Source organism: Pieris rapae, chromosome 21 (assembly GCF_905147795.1).
Source record: "Pieris rapae chromosome 21, ilPieRapa1.1, whole genome shotgun sequence".
Classification (NCBI taxonomy): domain Eukaryota; kingdom Metazoa; phylum Arthropoda; class Insecta; order Lepidoptera; family Pieridae; genus Pieris; species Pieris rapae.
In genome coordinates this window covers 6,203,314-6,225,545 of record NC_059529.1, presented here as the reverse complement: position 1 = coordinate 6,225,545, position 22,232 = coordinate 6,203,314, and the positions used below count along the sequence as shown (strand labels likewise).

At 32.2% G+C, this 22,232-nt stretch overlaps 2 protein-coding genes across 7 annotated transcripts in view; one reads left to right on the top strand and one right to left on the bottom strand.

The window, feature by feature from the left end:
- Window positions 1-20,471, bottom strand: part of LOC111003780 (ATPase family AAA domain-containing protein 2) — a 28,299-nt gene extending 7,828 nt beyond the window's left edge. The window contains exons 1-24 of one of the 6 annotated variants that reach the window (XM_045632864.1): window positions 20,324-20,458; window positions 19,973-20,130; window positions 19,513-19,591; window positions 19,179-19,263; window positions 18,653-18,780; window positions 17,956-18,131; window positions 16,900-16,995; window positions 16,315-16,478; window positions 15,942-16,018; window positions 14,195-14,317; window positions 13,129-13,209; window positions 11,695-11,785; window positions 10,753-10,846; window positions 9,813-10,091; window positions 8,520-8,656; window positions 6,988-7,199; window positions 6,230-6,336; window positions 5,277-5,443; window positions 4,280-4,448; window positions 2,957-3,139; window positions 2,111-2,267; window positions 1,801-1,967; window positions 1,109-1,257; window positions 17-34 (exon numbers count right to left, since the gene is read on the bottom strand). In XM_045632864.1, coding sequence (XP_045488820.1) covers window positions 17-34; window positions 1,109-1,257; window positions 1,801-1,967; window positions 2,111-2,267; window positions 2,957-3,139; window positions 4,280-4,448; window positions 5,277-5,443; window positions 6,230-6,336; window positions 6,988-7,199; window positions 8,520-8,656; window positions 9,813-10,091; window positions 10,753-10,846; window positions 11,695-11,785; window positions 13,129-13,209; window positions 14,195-14,317; window positions 15,942-16,018; window positions 16,315-16,478; window positions 16,900-16,995; window positions 17,956-18,131; window positions 18,653-18,780; window positions 19,179-19,263; window positions 19,513-19,591; window positions 19,973-20,065 — 3,032 coding nt within the window. In that variant the 5' untranslated portion in view covers window positions 20,066-20,130; window positions 20,324-20,458. The other 5 variants (XM_045632867.1, XM_045632863.1, XM_045632868.1 and 2 more) reach the window with 5 other exon arrangements.
- A 109-nt stretch (window positions 20,472-20,580) lies between these two features.
- LOC111003725 (BLOC-1-related complex subunit 6) lies at window positions 20,581-21,735 on the top strand. Its single transcript, XM_022274388.2, has one exon. The coding sequence runs from the start codon at window positions 20,846-20,848 to the stop codon at window positions 21,578-21,580; it is 735 nt and encodes a 244-aa protein (XP_022130080.1). The 5' UTR covers window positions 20,581-20,845; the 3' UTR covers window positions 21,581-21,735.
- The last annotated feature ends 497 nt before the right edge of the window (window positions 21,736-22,232 follow it).

The following is a 22,232-nucleotide window of genomic DNA, read 5'->3' as shown; positions in this document are numbered from 1 at the left end:
TAAGCATTTTTCATACCTACAAACCCCTCTAGCCCTTTGAGCGGCAGCGACAGTATGAAAGAAAAACAATGTTATGAGTGGTTCAAAGCGATGGTATTAGTGGGAGCATCAGGAAATTGCCAGAGGTTAACACGAAATAGATAAAGGCAAGGAACCACCGGAAGTATGCCACAGGTTATACAGATTTTACTTCATAGATTATGCCTTTATTTATTTCGATAAAGTGAGAATTTGATGCTGAGAAAAAGTGTTTATTTACAAAAGAAATTAACATTGAATACTCGGTGATGTGAATTTCTTAACGAAATACAGTTTTAAGGATTGATACTTTCATATATATAATTTTTGATTAATCAAAATGTATCAAGTCAAATTAATATTTTTAGAATGAAGTGTCTTAATCTGTAAAAACTGTATTAAAAAGGAAATATTAAACAATTAATAACTACGAGAGATGCAAAGATTTTTCATACAAGATATAGACATATTTTGCTACTAGTACCGAGATTAAATGCGTTTACTTTTCAAGGATAGATGGGCAATATTTTTAAAAGTAAATATTTACTGCTGACATAATCACCAAATAAGACAACCAAAGACAAGTCTACCTTTAATATGTTTTCTACTTAGTTCGAATTTACAGTAAAAGACGTATATAAATAATAATAAATAAAAAAATGTTTAAAGAGATTTGGGAACACTTTTAAACTTTTCCCCAAAAGTGTAAAAGTGTTTCCACATCTCTTTTCCCAAAATTAATTCCCAAATCTCTCCCCTAACAAACTGAATTCTAAATTTCATAAAATAATTACACCTTGTATTTATTTCTCAACTGTTCATCATCATCAACACACATGAGTGAGTTTGTGGGTGCAAATGCATGAGTGAGTTAGTCAGTGAGTGAGTGTATTTCTTTTTAAGAACAGCGTATAAACTTATGTATCTACGTAACGTATACATCTTCGTACGTAGATAAAAAACGTTTCCAAATTATCAACTTCTCAAAATAATTCAGTTAAAACGCAAATTTTAAAACACATTAAAAACCATGTTTACACATTATTTGTATGAAAAATCTTGCGCTTAACACATAACATTAAATACTCACTTATCCGGATTATACTCAAGGGCATTGGCACATATGAGGTCGACATCGTCAAGGAACTCTTTGGCGCAGTTGTATTTGTGCATGTCGACTTTGGTCATCATTGTCTCCAGGTCCATGGGTTGTTTGATTATTTCCAGGTAATCTGTCACCTGCAATATTTATCGTTGTTCAGTTGTTCAAAAGAAATGGCAGACAGAAATATATGTAAAACAGGAAAAGGAAAACAGAAAAAATGGCAGACACAAATATATGTAAAACAAGAAAAGGAAAAAGTAACAAAAACCCAATTAAAATAAACATAATTATTCTAAAAATCGTTACGAGAATATAGAAACTCTTAATCTTGACGTCGGTTAAAAACATATACTATAAATTATTCTATAATATTCGTAGTTATAATTTTTTCTTTATTTTCAGTGTTAGTTAAAAAAAAAAGTAAATTAATTTAATTTGAAGAACTTTTCCAAACACCAAAATCGTTGGGTCTATGTTATATATTTGTTTATTTTTTTTAATATTATAGAAATTCTTGGCGGTATTCCGGACCGAAGGACTAAAAGTGTTTTCACGTAAATTTGTTTTAATAATCTGCTTTTTTTGTCAACTATCAAAATGCCTGAATTTAAAATATGGCAAACTACTGCATTTTGTGTTAATTAAAATATCACATGTCTAAGAAATTAAATAATCACCTCTTCTAAATCCACAGGTTTGGTAAACTTATAAAACCGTCTATTCGACGCTAGCTTCCTGCAAATATCTCGTAGAAATATCCTCAATTCCCGCAACTTATAATCCTCCTTTCTCTTTCTTCTAGATATCTCTTCTTTACTCTCTCTGGGCGGTGGAGGGGGCGGAGCTAGAATATTTATTAATATGAGCACGTACACAAAAGTATGGCTATTTATAGCACAGCCTTTTTACTACTGTAAATCATAGATATATTTACTTTTGAATAACCGCTATTCGCTAATCAAGAGTAACCCTGCTGATAATATTTACCTCGAGGCAACGGAGGCGGCGGCTCATTATTTTCGAGGATTGGCGGATGCAAGGGAATCTCAGTTATAAGTGGTTTCAAAAAATTGATAACTTCATTCGCGTTAGGTTCTCGCACTCTGTATATACAGTCTTTGTAGTCGGGGAATATTTCACGGAGCTGAAATTAAATATATATGAATAACTAGCTGACCCGGCAAACGTTGTTTTGCCATGTTTTTGTGCCAAAAAATTAAAGTTTATAATTAACAAAAAAACACATAAGGGATGATTGTAGAGGGGTGAAAATTTAGGGTTGCATGTATTTCTGTATGGTGTATCGTAAAAAAATAAAAACGAAAAATTTTGTCTAAAAAATAAATTTTAAAATTTAGGGGTGGACCCACCCACCATTTAGGGGGATGAAAAATATATGTTGTTCGATTCTCAGACCTACCCAATACGCACACGAAATTTCATGAGAATCGGTCGAGCCGTTTCGGAGGAGTTCGGTTACTAACCCCGTGACACAAGAATTTTATATATTAGATTATAATCTATAGTCACTTTATAAGTATTTAATAAAACAGCTTATTAAATAAGTCGTTTAGAATGCGATTTCAAGTGATAAACACAAAGTGACAAAACAAAAAGTGAACACAGGTGATAAAGTACTGTGTGAAGTGTGCGTTAATTGATTAGTGACAGTATTATTTGTGTGTGTGTTTAGTGAATTTCTGTGCGTAATTTCCCTTTTTTTTTTTGATAAATAAATTCCTCGTAGATTTAATTGAAAATAAACCCTTGAAGAAATATACAGCTCGTAACAATATTAAGTTTCTCATGTAAATAAAATATATTAAACATTACCTCGTCAGGCAAATCACAATGCCTAGTAGTGGCCAACAACAGCGTGTTATCACCGGCTGCCTTCGCCCTCCACATCTGCACCAACAGAGCTGTTCCAGGTCCTCGTAAGGCCTCCCACACTTCTAAAATGCCCCGGATGAAGAGAACACAGCCGCGGTCAGCACGACGACATTCCGAAAACAGCTAAATTTCAAATTAATGTAAAATAATTTTATCTTGAGTATAAACTTTGGGGCCGTTCATAAACTACGTTCGCATACAAGGGGGGGGAGGGGTCTGGCCGAGTGTGACAAGATGTGACAAGGGGGGAGGGGGGGGGGGATAGGGCAGCGTGACGTTCGCCGTTTATTACATGTCATGAGCGCTCACAACGGGTTTCTTTGTTTTTCCAATACTTGAGAGAGTAACGTTTCCACGTACCCTGCGCTCTCGATTCAGTAACAAATGAAAATACTCAAAAAATCATTTAGAATTTATCATACTCAGGGGGGGTCTTAGTTTTTGTGACGAAATATTTCTAGGGGGGGGGGGTCACAAAAAGTGTGACACAGCGTGACTATGGGGGGAGGGGGTCAAAAAAAGCTGATTTCAGTGTGACGTATTTTATGAACGGCCCCTTTCGTAATTAAATAAAACTTGGGTACGTTAAAACCAAGGATGGCACGATTTGTTTGAATAATATATTTTTTATTTATTTCTGCGACATTTATTCGTCAGGCATGATACTGAAGAAAGTCCAGATTTCATATTTAACATTTTAATATATTTTATACAGAGCAGTGTTGGCGTTGTGGCTTCAGCGTGCGACTCTCAAACCTGAGGTCGTAGGTTCGATCCCGGGCTGTGCACAAAGGGACTTTCGTTCTATGTGCGCATTTAACATTTGCTCGAACGGTGAATGGGGATCTTTGATTTTCTCATTTGGTGTTTACGTCAAGAGTAATTATTTACTTTTTTACACATTACCCACACATTCTCTTTGCTTGAAAACGAAATGCATTTTCGAGGATTCTTATAAAAGTTAAATACTATTATTTTTAAGAACTTTAACTTTAAGGGGGGGAGATAAATTACAAGAAATCTGCTTACGTAATATTCAACGGCCCCTGCGATCATAACTTAAAAATTATAATTTACTCTAAAACTAACTTCAAAACACAACCTAAAGAAACCATTCCTATTAGTCAGTCTTCAAAAAAAGACATTACATGCATTTTTAATTACATCATTACATGTTTATAATTTAGAGGCAACCCTCAACAACAACAATCGTCGAAATACTTCCAAATGACATTATCTTTCGGGTTTACATAATAAACTCACAGAAATAAGTGCCTGTTCCTGTGTAAAGGCAAGTGCCGAGTGGAGTGTTGCCAGACTCAATTCTTTAACTGTGAGATTTTCCAACTCCGCAAGCAACGCGGGAGCGATGTGTGTGTCCGCACATTCCCCACTTATCAACAACACGTTCGATGATTGCAGCTCTTTCAATCTGAAAACATTTAATTTCTTAGTACGTACGTATGTACGTACGTACGTACGTAATGAACGAACTCACAGCAATGATTTGCAATCCTTGGATTGTATCATTTAATTTCCAATGTACATTTAAAACTGCTTTGTAAAAACATTTTGACGTTTCTGTATTTAATCGCTGTAATTGTAGTTGAAAATAAATAATAATAATAAAATCTTGTAAGTTTTCCAATCATTGCAAAAGTATATGCTACGTTTATTTAGTTAGTATTAGATTTGTTATGTACATAAATATTGTTTTATCTCTTATTATGGAATTGTAGGATTGTTTGATGATTTGCTTTTTTTTTAAAAAGTACCGACAGTTGTTTACGCCGGCTTTTTCTCTGGGCCTTCACCCTCTGTCTTCTTTGCCGATGAGTAGGGATGCCAACAGGATCAAATTTGATGACGTGGAATAAGTGATACCATGATGATCTTATGTTCCAAAATAAACGTATTTTTTTTTGTATCCTATCATGTATGAGAGCCAAACATGGGCTTTAACACAAAACTCATGTTTAAACCTTCTGGCATTGAGTGTCCATGGGCGGCGGTATCGCTTAACATCAGATGAGCCTCCTGCCCGTTTGCCCCCTGCTCTATAAAAACAAATATGACTAAGAAACTGGCAGCCTGCCAACGCGCAATGTTAAGGTGTACAGATATATTAAGCATTATTTATTATATGCTATATTATTTTGATTGTATAGTAAAACATTGCTAATTTCCCAACTTTTTATGACGTCACCAAATATCAAGAAAAAAATTGAAAAATCATATGAAACTTCAACTTTTTACATACCTGTTATTATCCATAGGAGGCAGTAGATTAGCCGCACTTTGTACTTGCACTGAGAACAACGGCCGACAGTAATGGGGCAAACGACGAGCTGATGCGGGACTGCTTCTGGAGCCAGCCGCCACTAAACCGTCCATTGCTGTTTCTAAGTCTGTTTGAGTTACTTCAATCTGAAAAGAGGAGATAAAACTTATTTAAATCAATGTATTATTATCGGTAATACACAGACCTACGTGATACTGATATGCAAACTAAATACACATGTTGCACTCTTTCGTCTCTTTCTCTCAAATTCAATTTACGCTGTGATGAAAAGAGACACATGAAAGTCTATAGTACGGACGCGGAGCACGAAGAATTTCGTACAATGACCCCTCATCTTATGTCTTTGTCGCTCGCGCATAAACATATTGCCGTTGCGCTCACACAGATGCAGTGACCGCCGTATTCAGAGATTGTAAACCAAAAATCATAACCATAAAGACATGCGGTGGTGCACATGTACTTTGGTTTGTTTTGTTATAAGTAGTATATATGTTATAGTATAGTATATAAGTAGTAACGTATCTGGCGAAACATCTTATAGTTCATCAGAAATAGATGCCTCTGACTAAAATTAAATGTTTTTTTTTACCAAATCTTAGTCGCAATCATAACTTTTCCTTTTTATAAATCCATCATGCCGTTTAGTCTAAATAAAAATCAAACCTACCGTTTTTAATATTCGTACTTATAAAAAAAATGTTTTTAACCACTGGCAGTAGGCCCAAAGGGCATTGTACGAAATTCTTCGTGCTCCGCGTCCGTACTATAGTAGTAGTAATTGACTTTTACTGAATAGATGGGTAAATTATTAATACAATTCTTCCTAATATTGATATTTTAGTATGTTAAGTAATATAAGACTATGTTTTTATATACAGTTACGTGAAGGTAGTTTCAAAATTTTTCCTTACATTTTTGGGATCAATGACCAGAGCGTGTTCGCTCTCATACACCTGCGGATAAACTCTTCTCAAAGCCTTGAGGACTGCTTCAGAACATAACGCTTTCAAATCAGAACCTGAAATATAAATAGTTTTTCACTTTTCCACATTCTATTCATTTCATATTATTTATTCACATTTACTTTACACATTAAAAAAAAGTTTTTTTTTACACAGAAACATTTATATAAAAAAGCAGCTTTTATAAGTTATTAATCAACGGGCAGCCTTATCGCTGACAAGCGATTTCTTCCAGGCAGCCCTAATATGGAACAATAAAAAAAAAGAAACACTTAGAGGGTAGAGTACAAGAAATACATAAATAATCAACAAAAAATAAACATAAAATAACATGTTCACCTACAAAGAAAGTAATTAATCTCTAAAGAAAAAAATATATTTATTTTTATTTTATTTATTAATATATAATATCAGTTTTTTTTAACTAAAGACCAAAACGTATTATACCATATTATATTATATGAACAATATCTAATAACAAAGACAATGTTCTAACAATTTGCTGTAGGAATGTGCAATGTCTGTGTATAAGTGTGTATACGCTAACTTAAACCGATTTTTTTTTTCAAAACACACTCTTTGAGTCAAAGCAAGTCGGTTGCCTCACGATATTTTCCTTCTAGCGAATGTTAAATGTGCACATAGAAAGAAAGTCCATTTGTGCACAGAACTAAAGACCTGCTAAAGATCTAAATTATCATATATACCTCCATATCCATTAGTGACCTCTGCGATATAGTTCAAAGTGTCTTCGTTGGGTCGTGGGGTCCAATCTCTCGTGTATATCTCCAATATGTCTCGCCTAGCTGGGGCATGGGGCGGAGGGAAATGCAACTCTCGGTCGAAACGCCCCGCGCGACGTAAGGCTGGGTCAACTGCATCCAGTCGGTTAGTTGCACCTATTACTACCACCTCACCTCTGTAAAAATAATGACAAATAAGATGATGATACATACGATTGCTGCTGACGAAAGAATTTTGAATTCATATACATAGGTCAGGCAAGTATGACCTTTTCTAAAAAAAATATGACAAAATACGGGAAAAAATTGAACCATTGAAATTCTTCGACTTCTGAAATGCTCGTATTTTTTCTTTTAATACAAAATGGTTAATCTAAATATTTACTTACTCAAGTGACTTATTTAAAAACTAACAAATTATTCAATATCACGAACAATATATCGAATAAACTTAAATTTATTATTAAAATTTTATTTATTTAACCGGCATCACTGCCTACTAATTCCAGGTTTCGTAAACCTTTAAAAAAAATTATCTTTACTTTTGCGTTTTTACTGATTGTGATGAAAAGAGACATTATACTACTTTAAAGGCGGGGAGCACTACATTTAATAAAATGGATACATTCACTAACAAATAAAATATATGTATAGACTCAGATGTTCTCTCGTATTGAAATTGAAAAATGTGCCCGGCCGAAAAGGTTTGTCATCTCTGACATGTCAAAAAATGATAGATGTCAGAATTCTACGGAATTAAAAATCAGAGCACAGAGCACATGTGTGCAAGTGTGTAGTAGAGCATAGATTCGAACCTAGGCCTTGCTCCAATGGAATTTTCAGTGCGCATTGTACAGTGAAGACAAACATCGTGCATTTGTATGCCTTAGTCCCAAAAAGTCAGCGAGTGTCAGAGAACTCTCATCATTTGCTTATTATATTGGTTACTAGCTGAACTGGCAAACGTCGTTTTGGCGTATATCATTTATGGTTATTGTGCCTCACTCGACATAGATAGTGTGTCGCTGACTTTTTTGTAGATATTTATAAGATCTACAATTACTTAGAACATCTTATGGTTCTATGTTTAATAGTTTAGGCAGGGTACGCAAAATAAGTAACTTTTTTTGTTGATTTTTTACACCTTGTGTCCGAAAAACCCTAATATCTTACGGAACCCTATTTTTGTTCAAAATAAAATATGGCCTATATTACTTGGTCCGTTGTTTATGAGCCTATTCATTACAATCAAACAAACAATGTTTTCCTCTTTACAATTTTTTAGTGTAGATTAAAAAAACAAATAATCACCAAACAGGTTTTATCGCCACTGGTATGTTTAAAATTATTCATAAAATTATTAAAGACATAGAAATAAATTAGAGACATAGTTATAAGTTTTACTATACTAACAACATATGGACTTATTAATTGTTCTGAAATAAATGATTTTATTTTATTTATTTATTAATAAAGAATTTTTTTTTTTAATCTACCTCTCACAAACTCCGTCCATTTCAGCCAATAAAGTGCCCACAACACTGGTATGAACCTGTTCCTGTCTGACACTTCGCACGGGTGCCAATGCGTCTATCTCGTCGAAGAATATTATCGATGGCTTCATCTTGTTCGCCTGCGAATATATGCTGTTAATATACACAAAAATATATGTTTTTTAATTGTATTCTTCGATTTCCGAATTTTCAAATAAACTGATATAAATTAGCAGACGACAAATGTGATTACAATATTATCTTAAAATCTATGTTGTATATTGTTTTATTTCGCTGAACGCGAGTTATATATGTAAATCAATATATATAGCGTTTTTATTTGTGTGATATGATTAACCATAAAAATATATGTTTTTTTATTGTATTCTACGATTTGAGAATTTTCAAATAAACTGATATAAATTAGCAGACGACAAATGTGATTACAATATTATCTTAAAATCTATGTTGTATATTGTTTTATTTCGCTGAACATGAGTTATATATGTAAATCAATATATATAGCGTTTTTATTTGTGTGATATGATTAACCATAAAAATATATGTTTTTTAATTGTATTCTACGATTTTAGAATTTTCAAATAAACTGATATAAATTAGCAGACGACAAATGTGATTACAATAATATCTTCAATTCTATGTTGTATATTGTTTTATTTCGCTGAACGCGAGTTATATATGTAAATCAATATATATAGCGTTTTTATTTGTGTGATATGATTAACCATAAAAATATATGTTTTTTAATTGTATTCTACGATTTTAGAATTTTCAAATAAACTTATATAAATTAGCAGACGACAAATGTGATTACAATATTATCTTAAAATCTATGTTGTATATTGTTTTATTTCGCTGTACGTGAGTTATATATGTAAATCAATATAAATAGCGTTTTTATTTGTGTGTGTCTTTAATTTTCTTATTTGATGATTAACCACACACATTGTCTACACATTAAACGATATGCATAACGAACGAAACGAGGATTCCTAGTAAATGTATATGTATAGTAAGAATAGTAAATACATTTACTATACATAGTATACACAACACAGCGATTCAAAGACCGCTCAAAATCTGAGAATTTACATAGACAACACTTTTATTATATAAAATTGCCAGATTGCCAGAGGTCGCAATTGCGATGCCGGCCTTTTAAGAATCATTTTTTTTTCTCAAATCAAACTTTTTTAGAAATACTTCAGTGTGCAAGACGTACGTTGAGGTGATACGGGCGGTAGTTTATGTATTAAATGGTATATAAGAACTCACCTGTTGAAACAATAGCTTTAAATGCCTCTCACTCTCTCCGACCCACTTCTTCAAACAATCAGCCCCTTTTCGCATAAAAAACGCGACTTTCCGTCCCCCCAGAAGGCTGCATTCATTCGCTAAAGCTCTTGCTAAAAGAGTTTTCCCCGTCCCAGGTGGTCCATGGAACAGAACGCCTTTGGCCGGCCGCGTTTTGAACTTTTGGAATAAATCTGGATACATGAGGGGAAATAGAACCATTTCCCGGAGGCATTTTATGTGTTCTTCTAGGCCTCCAACCTGGAAAAATATTATTTAGAATTAGTTTTGTGAATTTTTCCACAAACAAGGTTTATTTAGAATAAATATTGTCCCTCTCGGTAATAAACAATCATTTACAGTTGGTAGATAATAAAGAATCAAAATATAAATATTATATATTTATTTTTAGTTCTTAGGTAACTAACAGCCGCTTTCCATACTCGATATATTATAACCTAAAATATTTCCAATCTAGACTTTCGTAAATTTAAATTGATAAATGTCATAATTGGTGTGTCAAATTCAAAGATATTTTACAACAACGATCCATCGATCGGTTATTGAAAACTATTTTATGAGAAATGGATTAAAATATCAATCTCTAGTAGTAAAAATTGTATTAGGACTGAGTATAGAAAGCGGCTGTTAATGTACGTATGACCGTCAGTAAAAAAAATTAAAGCATCTTAATTTTTCAAATCAAGGCAGGCAAGAAGAACTGACAACAAATTCTCCGTCTCTCTAATATTGCCATAATGTTTACAAGCACATAATTAATAACTAGATAACTAAGCCGTAAAATTAATATACGTAAAAAAATCATTAACCAGTCAAAAATCCCAATCGTATATTAAAACAGATCTCAAATAGATAACATAGACAATAATTTCGCATAAACTATTAAAAACATAAAACGTACCGATGAAAACCGCACGCTTCCATCTACTTCAATAGGCTGTATATCTCTTAAAGCTCTGTCAGTCTTCTTATCATCTGTGGACTTCGTCTTTTGTCTGCAATATGCATAAAATACACACATTTTTACATTTACCAGTATAGGAAACAGTTTTTTCCAACCAACACTAAAAACTTTTTCATTATTTTTACCTTTTCATGTTTTTAAGTATTGTATTTTTTTGTCGTCTAAACGAAGTCATGTTTAGCAGTAAGATAATTAACATCCTATTTCTTCATATATTAAATATTATTCACCATTTCCCTCATCGTGACGGAAATAAAGTATTATTAAAATTAGTTACAAATCTTAAGACAACTCAAAATATAAGTTAATAAGAAATTGAACACCATTAATCGATAAATCAATTTACAAAATTTTAACACCGCCTAAATGATATTCTAATATAATTTGTCAAAATAAGTTTGCTTTTATTATCAACTCAAAATATCTTTATTCATCTAGGTAAACAAGTACACTTATGAACGTCAAAAAATTAAATTAATTGTAAATTTACATTTACAACCAGTTCACAAATCAAGGGCGTAGAGCGGGCAATAAGAACTGGCAAGAAACTTTCCGACACTCTTTTCAATTGTCACGTTTTTAATACAAATTGTTTGAACTGGAGCAAATCAATCCCAAGGATTAAAATCATTTAAGTATTCGTCACATTTATAAAAAGCTTTATTAATTAATTTACTTTACGAGGGCTTTGAATTTATTTTGTGATAATTCTTTAAATTATCAATATATAAAAATGATCTTAGAAGATGTGAAAAAAATAATACTCTTTGTCCAGTTTCACGATAAAATTATATCACGATGAATATTTTAAATAAAATTCCATTGTTTAATGATGGAGAGCAGTTGAAAAACTTCTACTACTAAGATTCGACTTCTCACCTCCCCTTGGTCTTATTTTTCATGGACACGTTGAGTTCTTCCGTATCAGAGCTGGTGCTGCTAGTACTACTACTCGACGAAGGTGACTGAGCTATAAAAAGTACTTAATTCACTATCTCTAATCTGATGGAAAAGATAGCGGAAAAATGTTAGGATTTAGCGAAGTAGAGAGAAAATTGGAGTTATCAAAAGACGGCCTTTACCCAGTCTTACAACAACTTACAACTATGGATTGGAAGGATGCAGTTAGGAGATTAATCAGTCGATCACGGTCTGACAATCCACAATCTCAGATTGTTTTCTATCTGAGATTTGTGGATACATTATCGGTTTCGGGCGTAAGTATATAAAAGGCAATCCTTACTCATTTCAGTGTTTTTTGATTGTATATAAATCCAATATTTATTGTATAATTGTTATAGTTAAGGATATGCTTTCTCTTTTAATAAACTATACAATAGCAATAAGCTATACAAAAAAAAACAAACTTTCTTTGCCCAACGCTTTTTCTCTTTCACATACCTCTTTATCTTTGTCTTATTAAAACAACATTTTCACTATCGATTCAAAACTTTATACAATCATTAACAATCTTAACCCACGTCTTCTATACCTATCCCATCCAAAAGTATGCAAGCCTGCTGCCTCCTGATGCAATGACAACTTTATTTCAAGAGCCTATGACTCACACTTGCATGTATTGTGTAATAATGTCGAAAATTAATAAATTATTTTAAAAAATACATAAATAAATTGACGATATGGTAAGTTAAAATAAATTTACAATATATTACTTATTCCATATAATTTAGTTGCTCCAAAAATGCTGTAATATCCGCGATTACACTTTTCCTGAAATAACCGTTTGAATGTTCCTGGTCTAATTGTTATTTTTCTATTTTTCACTATTTTATTTAAATACGAAATGTCATTTATTGCAAGATACGGTTGGATTTTACAAATATTATACTGTCTCCTTGTTTAGCAACTGTATTTAGCTGTCCATTGTAAATAATTTTACGTTTATACTATATTAAACTTTACAATAAAAAAATCACATTGTCAGAAGCTCCGTTAGTTTTCATATTTTATATTCCAATTAAAGGCCATTAAAATGGCCTTTAATTGTTTTTTTATATATAATATATAAACAGACGCCCAAAAAGGCATCAGCCCATAGACATCCATTTTAAGTGGGTACGTTGCTGGCCCTTAAGGGAGGAATACGCTCGAATTTTGAATTGTTGGAGGTATACGATCTCCAACAATTCTATTATAGAAACTATTGTGTTATTTTTTACTATCTTTTTTATAATTTCAATGTTCTTATCTGTGTACATTAATATTAAATTAAAATATGCATTAGAGTTGAATAAATAAACCTTTCATCATATGCGTAAACCACTGAGACTAAAAGTTGAATGTAATACTTACATCGTATCGTTTTCCTACGTAACAATTTCGGATTTCTCTCTCTTAATGAATACGGTTTTTTTCTTATTGTAAATGCATTACCTGTAAACACAGCCTTTCTAAATATTATATGTGAAAAAAAAATTAGCTTTGGAAGTTGCATAAGTTGCCATTATTTAAAAAATCTGCTATTTTGTGACGATAACAAATTGTTATTACATTGATTGATCCTAGGACACTGTTGCATACAGGCCAAGATAATTTTCAAGGGATGTTATTGTTGCTATATTTAAAACTACTGCTTTTTGAAGGGTTATATAAATAGATAAAGGCTCTATTATTATTATAAATAGATTATGTATGATTGCTATTATTTAATTAAATACCATCTAAAATTCGCAATATTGGTGCGATTGACAAATTCAAAAAGGCATTAAAGATGCATGTTGTGAACATAGTAGACTACAATTAAGACGGCTAATGGCGACGTATACATATTAATATTAAGTTTCTCATGTAAATAAATTTTTTTTTTCTAATGACAAAGTTCTTTAAACATAGATCACGGGAGATGTAATCATAACTATTATATCTTCGATTGTAATCGTCACTTAAGTTATCAGCCAGTGCCTGACAATATTTTCCGAAGTGATGTAAAACTAAAATTCCCACTACAGGCTTTTTTTCATCTCTTATATTCTCTTTGCGACTAAAAGCCGTATACCTGACACATAGGATTGATATTACTGGATTCCTTATAATATTGTAATGTTTAATCTTTAAAGAACTTTATTTCTCATTACAAAACAGAAATATTTTATTTACATGAGAAACTTAATATTAATATGTATATATTATATACGAGCGAGATACACGTCGCCATTAGCCGTAACAATTTTAGTCAGCTATGTTCATTCTAACATCTTTGGCATCTTTAATGCCTTTTTGAATTTGTCAAACACTCCAATATTGCGAATTTGAGATAGTAATTGATTAAATAATTGCACACCATATTGTCCATTAATATAAGTAAAATCTATGTGAGTTTAAACGCAAGTAGGTATTATTTGTAAGAATCTAAACGTACCTCGTCCGCGTGTCTGTCGCGGTGTTATTTGCACGAAAGCCGGTTTGGGTTTGCGCGTACGCTTCGAGCGTCGAGGCCGGAACGCTAACTCACTACCGGACTCCGATGACGATGTTTCCGATACTGAAAAGATTCTTATTTATTTATTTCATTATAAGTAATCTAGCTTATATATAATATGGGGCCGTTCATAAAATACGTTCGCATGCAAGGGGGGGGAGGGGTCTGGCTGAGTGGGGGGAGGGTCTGGCTGAGTGGGGGGAGGAGTCTGGCTGAGTGGGGGGAGGGGTCTGGCTGAGTGGGGGGAGGGGTCTGGCTGAGTGTGACAAGATGTGACAAGGGGGGAGGGGGGCTATAGGGCAGCGTGACGTTCGCCGTTTATTATTTTTTGACATGAACGCTAGCTAGCAAGAGTAACGTTTAAATCCTTGGACTTCTGAATAATAGAAATATTATTTATTATTTATATGTTTGTTATGAAAGATATTTATTATTTATTTAAATTTTATTATAAGAACTAAATAAATGTTTTTAATTTTCAGAATTTGTCTACTATCATTTAGAATTTATCATACTCAGCAGGGGGGGGGAGTCTTAGTTTTTGTGACGAAATATTTCTAGGGGGGTCACAAAAAAGTGTGACACAGCGTGACTATAGGGGGGAAGGGGGTAAATACAAAATACTAAGACAATACAGAAAGCCAAAACAGATTACATAGATAAACAATTTATGTATAAAAAACAGAAAACAAGCAAGTGCATTAGATAAAGAAACATTAAAAAAAAATTAAAAAAAACTAAAGTAAACTTAAATTTGACATTTAATAAAAATAGGTAAAAAACTTTTTAAGTTAAACGGTTTTATGTTAAACATACATTGCAATGTTAAAGATAAATGTACTAAAAAACAAAAAATAATAAAATAGATACAGTCGTGGGAATTATAAACATATGCATATGCCCTTTCATTTGATACCCATATTGATGGGATTAATAAAACATAAATTATCCGCCATTTTGTAGCGGCGGCCATCTTGAATTTATAATGATAATGAATTAACATAATTGTATTGTCACCAAAATTCAAAGTGTATACAAAAACTCAAGATTAATCAGTTGACAGGAAGAGGGTGAAATTTGAATTACTAAATTTGACCCAAGAAAAAAGAATAATACAAACGGGGTGAGCTAAATAAAACCGTTTAAGAACAACAAATAATACTTATAATGTAAAACTACTACTTAAACAAAATCAGAGTCTTCCCGTTTCTCCAAGTACTTCTTGACATCTCTCTTTTTGAGGTGGAAGAGATCAATGTCCTGATAATGGTTGTCATAGTTCGACAAAACCCTAAACATTGGAGAATTACGCATGTAATTCGACTTCGTACGAGGCACACTGAACAATTTTGAGTATCTTGTCGCATACGCAGGAGGGTTTTAAAAGAAAATTAGCTTATTAGGGAGTGTTCAAGTATGATGTAACGATTTTTTGTTCGACATGCAAGTACTATATACCACATAATGGTAACATTAAGATATTAAAGAGTCAGGCGCGTAAAAACATATAAAGGATTTGATAAAGTCAGTAATGGCTATCTATGATGACAAACAATTAATCAAATAACTTTCGTTCTTTATTTTAATATGTTAAGCATAGTAAAAATTGAGATTTTTTTTTTAAAAGTACAGTAAATCGATATACAGTGTATGTATAGTGTAGTTAAAATAATGAATTTATATTTACCAGATTCTTGTTGACTATCTTTCTTCTGCTGTCTTCTTCCCTTACCGCGAGTACCGCGTACTGGTTTTTGTTGATTGCTGTAATATTAATACAATTATTTAGCTAACATTTCTCCAAAGCCTCCTATAATTCTCGAGTATAATGGCCATGTTTACTTCACCAATAAGGTGATATTGGAATAGGTAATAGAATTGTTTGCAGCTCCTTACAAACATTTTGTAAAACAAAAGAAATGCGATTAAAAAAAGTGGCGGAAAATTTATCGCCAGTTCTTCTCGTAATATATAAATAATCGTATAAAGTAATTTATTGCGATTTTTTGCTTTTTTTTATTTGTGTTTAAAAAAAAACACCAGAACAATACAAAACATACCTATCACTATCCTCATTGTTTTCAGTCTCTTTTGTCTCCTTCTCCTCTTCTTTAACCCGAGTTTCTGAAGTATCCATCTTCTCTTCTGTTTTAACTGGCTCCGGTGGTTTCTTCTCAATAACAGTTTCATTATTCTCATTTTCTGATTCAGATCCGGATGCATCCTAAAAACAATTAGATTCTTTTAAAACATTCTCACTTAAGAATAGTTAGCTTATAAGACGGCATATTATAAGCATGAGACCGATTTTGATACAGTCCTTTCATATCCGTAGGCCTTATATTGAAAACTTGCATATGTCATATATAACTTCAAAAAATCAGTATCGCTGTGGAAACATACTTAATAACAGACTTACAGGCCATGGAAGATATCATTAAAGTTTAATTAACTAAATTAGTGTTAAATATTTGTGCTAACCCAGCTTTTGTGGTTTGGTGTTGTCTTAAAACTGTTTATAATATGTTGTTAATATATTATGGGTAGGGTTAAAACTGTTTATAATATGATGCTGGATTTAAGAAATTAACATTTCATAGGCCGGCAACGCACTCAAGAGCCTATTTAATTGAATACTTTTTTACCTTGACATTTTTTCCTCTACCAGATGTTCTCCTCTGTCGAGACAACTGTGTATCTTCATCTGTTATTGGCGGTGCGGTGGATCTTCTTGACTGATTCTAAAATGTTAAACATACATATCAGTACACTGCTGCATAATCACAGTCATGATTTGATAGAATAGAATATGTTAAACACACTAACAACAAATGAATAAAGCCCTGGCTGTGTATATATTTGTTATAACATAATATATCTACACTAATATTATAAAGAGGAAAACTTTGTTTGTTTGTTTGTAATGAATAGGCCCATAAACTACTAGACCGATTTTAAAAAATTCTTTCACCATTCGAAAGCTACATTATCCACGAGTAATATAGGCTATATTTAATTTTGAACAAAAATAGGGTTCCGTAAGAAATTAGGGTTTTTCGGACACAAGGTGTAAAAAATCAATCAAAAAAGTTACTTATTTTGCGTACCCTGCCTAAACTATTAAAGATAGAACCATAAAATATTGTAAGTAATTGTAGATCTTATAAATATCTACAAAAAAGTCCGCGACACACTATACCTATCTATGTCGAGTGAGGCACAATAACCATAAATGATATACATGGCAAAAGGACGTTTGCCAGGTTAGCTAGTATCATATATAATGCATATTCTTCAGTTTAAGTAACAATCTATTGTGAATGATGGAAATTATCATGATCATAAATTTTACAATAAATAATAACCATTTAAGAATACAAATTTTAGTACTAAGTAGTACTTTCCTATTTAAAAAGCTTATTTAAGTGCTTAACAAAACTTGTTTTTTCAATTAACAGCCCACTAACGGTATATTTCAATATACATATACATGCCGTTTCCAAAAGTGACATACCTCTAAATAAATACAGAATTTTATGAATTTCAGACTATTATCCGAGTTGAAATACACTAAAATCAACATGTTCCGGTATAATTTACTAACGAGAAATTTGTAGACAGAGGAAGCGACTTTGTTTTATACTATGTAGAGATATACAAAAATCGCAAAATCAATATAAAACAGTAATAAAAGATCTTACCAATTTCCTCTTGTTAACCCTAGCCTCATCACCCGAAGTGAATTCATCAGATGAACTGGTTGTTGTAGGAAACCCATAGAGGTCAGGATATCCTTTCACTTTCAATTCATTTGTGATCCAGCTCTCATTGAAGTTGTGATGCAATAATTTCCGCTTACGGCAGCTACGACGCACGTCTGTAAATTAAAGTAAGTATATATATATTTTTTAATTTAAAACAATAGGGGGCAACACAATATAAGCAATGTCCATGGAGACTTATTGGGTTTATTACACACTAGCTGTGTAAATATAAAGCTTTCCCATTTCTTTTCTTTTTCTAAAAAGCCTTCAGACATAAATAATATTTTAAACTACAGATGGTATTGCGGACTAATGATGTCTTCTATGAAACTGAAGTACAGCACTTTGCTCTATAGAAAATATTATATGAATGGCTTATGTTATCAAGAATAATAGCGCTCAAATGGTGAAAAAATTTTTTTTAATCTGTGGAGCCTATTCAATGCAAACAAACAAACAATCAATAATTTATAATATTAGATTCGAAATGTAGATAGGAGACATCAAATAACATTACATCTGTTAACAAACAATCAAAAATAAGACTAAAGAAATATTGTACTATGTCTATTAATCTAATATATATATTAATGCCATGTACAACCTAAACAGTTTGTATGAATGTACAACTTACTTTGCTGTATCGGTTTGTCTTCACTATCTTCACCATAATTTTTACGCACACCACCATTTCTTCTGATTTTCATACTCCTATTTGGAGTGTCATTGCCCTCGGTAAAAAATACACGCACCTGACGTGATCTATTGAATGATAAAAGATTCATATTACTACATAAATTACGTAAAAATAAAGTGAAGAGGGTGTTTAACTAATAATCTTTGTAGTAGCAGAATATGGGTACAATGAATAAATTTATTTTTATTTAATTATTACTTTGTAGCATAAATATAAAACCCAAATAAAAATTATAAAGGATGCAAATGGCGGCCTTATTGCTAATAAGCAAAGTCTGCAATGCAACCCTTGTAAGGAAAAAAGAGTATGTATATGGAGTATAGCAAAAAAATTTATCCAAGAGATGACTGTAGGTGACTTATTAGAAGGCCAGTAAACTAACCTAATATTAGACTATTATGTTTGAAAGAATGACAATAAATAGAAGCTTTGCCAATTTAATTAATAAGGCTCCATACTTTACCTTCTGGAGTATTTCTCTGGCTCAGTATCACTCTCTGGAAACATGATGCGAGGCATCTTAATCGCTCTGAGCCTACTCCTGTTATCTATACAAGAATAAATATTATTAAAATATAAGAAAATAAGGTACTTTTAGACCTCTTTCGCATTCTACTGGAATAAAAATGAACTTCCATAAGAATCATAAGAGGGATGACTACTTAATTGATGGCCAATGGCTAACTGATAAATGATCAATCAAGTAAAATAATGTCTATCTGTTTTGGTCATGCAAAGCTAATTTAATTTTTATAAATAAATATTTATTATTAGGTAAAATATATATTTTAACTTACATTTTGTTGGCCAACGTTGAATCTTCCTTTTAACTTTAATATGACTACTTCTTAATTCCCTCTGAGACCAATTAGAGGCCTGAAAATGTAAACTCTATTATAATTATTGAAGGTATGTTATTTTCTCAGTTATCTATTGATCAAACAAATAAAATTTTCATTTAGATTTGACTACATTCATGCTTCAACATTCCAGTTGTTAAAAAAAAAGACCCACCCAGGACTGGAAAAATTACATGATCAACAAAAACCATCTATAAAAAGATACATATAAAAAGCAATACTTTCATACATGGCTTAATCATAATGAGAGGGCAAAAGCTTTAGCAACTTCGAGCATTCCGAACATACCTACTTATTGAGGAAATAAGGACAGGAAATAGTCATTCAAGATGTATTTCTAGGAAAGCACAGTGCAAATTCCATGCACTAACATTCTGCATTAATGGGAACTCATCACCTTCTCATCTGATACACTGGCAGCTTCGTTTGGAGAGTAATTTTCATCCTCAACCTCCCCGTTCTCTCCGTTACTACGTCTGGTTTTAACCATTGCAGTAGGCGAGTTTACACACAAAATATCACCCTTAACACACACTTAACCTTTATCTAGCTGTTCTAAAATCGTTAAAGAAGCTCATACAGTTTGTTTTAATTCAGTACCAAGTGTTTAATGGAAACAAAAATGACAAAGACTGGTCGTTATCTTCCGCACATGTCGTAACTCGTAAGCGCCATGTTAAACGACTATGTTCACAGTGACGAGTCAAAAGTTAAATGAAAACCTAATAGAGATACTGTTAAAGCTTACCTCATTTCACGTTAAATTTCTGTGAGAAAGTAACTTTAAACGAGCAGTTTTAAGCAATACCTATTTTAGCGATAAAATTCTACTTTACGTGACAAAATTACGATAGCCTTGCATTGTTTTCATTGAATACTGCCAAATTTTTCCCGCAATATTGACACATGTAGACTGTAATACTTTGAGCACTTGACAGCTATACAATTTCATTACCGTCACTCAGGCGTCATGTGCTGCAGGCCAAGAAAGGGGAAAAAGAACTATCAGTTGTCAATATAAATGACACTTTATGTTATAAATTAAAACATATATTTGTAATTTTGCAAATTAAAATCAAAATAAGAATTGTGTAAATGAGAAATATATAATAATTGTGAGATGAGAAAATAAACCACTGTTATGTTTTCATCGTAGTACGCATTGTAATGATTAATAGCAAAACTTTCGTTAATTAGCTTAACAATTACTTAGTGTTAAATATTGCATCAAAAAATTGTTATCCTAAGAATTTAGCTGTTATTTCTGACCATGTCTGATATTTCTGAGGCATCGCCAACTGATTCTAAAGTTATCAGTGATGAAAAATCCAATGTTAATGGTGAAGGTGATTTGGATGATGACATGTCCGCTAAAATGACCGCATCTTATAGTGAAATATCTTTTCATTCAGACAATGGACAAAATGATGAAACAAAAGTAGCAGGTCCATCAAGACCATACGATCTTCCATCAGAGAACAGGAGACAGGACAAAATACCCTTAGATATAGATGGGCATGTTCGGTATGTAGGTGAAATGACCCATTATGTAGCAGATGATTTAGAGTTCAAGATAAAACTATCAAGCCCAGTAACAAAAAAGGGTGAAACACCCGTCTTTGGCAGTTCTAGTGCTTCACGATCAAGCACACCTTCTGGTAAACTATACAGGCAAATTTTAGCACCACAGATAGGACAGATAGATATAACAGTCCTGAATGACTTAGAACATGAAGCTCAAAAAATTGCACAATCTGTTGATAATCTTATAGAGAACTTATCTAGCATTCTACATTCTAATTCATCACTAACAGCTGAAAACATGGATGTATATAAAGATGCGGTTGGAAAAACTTGTGATGCAATGGACAATAATATAAAAAGTATGTATACAATTCTGGCTAAAGGAGAAGAAGTATCTCAAGCCATGATTCCGGTTCAGGCACAAGCAAATAGACTCACTGAAATAAAGAGATTATTACAAATATTTGAAAGTTACTTTTAAGTATACATACTTCCATATATTTTAAGGATAGTTGTTCAGTATTTTCAATTTTGGGTATTATTTTTAAGTTTTACATAATTTTAACAGAGCAGTATGTTTTTATTAATTTAAATTAAAAATAAATTTGTATGAAGTTGTCTATTGTATAATAATGTTTTATGTGACTACACAAGAAAATTCATTTGTTTTAAATACATTAAGTTTTGTAGTAAAAAGACTGTATTTTTTTAGAAGTATTCTTATAAAATAAGATATAATTAAAATAATCAATGGCGCAATTTTAGCTCTGGGCCTTGGTTTCTGTATCTGTATCATGAGCATTTGCTAATCTAATAGGTGATCAGCCTTCTGTGCCTCACGCACGCCTTCGACCTTTTGGGTCTAAGGCAAGCCGGTTTCCTCACGATGTTTTTTTTTCACCGGTTGAGCAAATGTAAAATTAGATTTAATTATTTTAAAATAATTCATTTATTGTTGAATAAAAATAACTATGTAATTCTTTATTATACTTTTTGTCAGGAAATTTTTCACACCGAGGCCTAAAACTAATGTAAAATAAAGTAATGCATTTATTGCATGTGTTTTATCTGTTGTTCAAGTGGCCGAGCTACAGGCGTCTGACATCTAGACCAAGTAATTTAATGACACATGA

Coding starts and splice junctions, on each gene's coding strand:
- LOC111003725 (XM_022274388.2), top strand. CDS start 20,846: ATGTCTGATATTTCTGAGGCATCGCCAACTGATTCTAAAGTTATCAGT.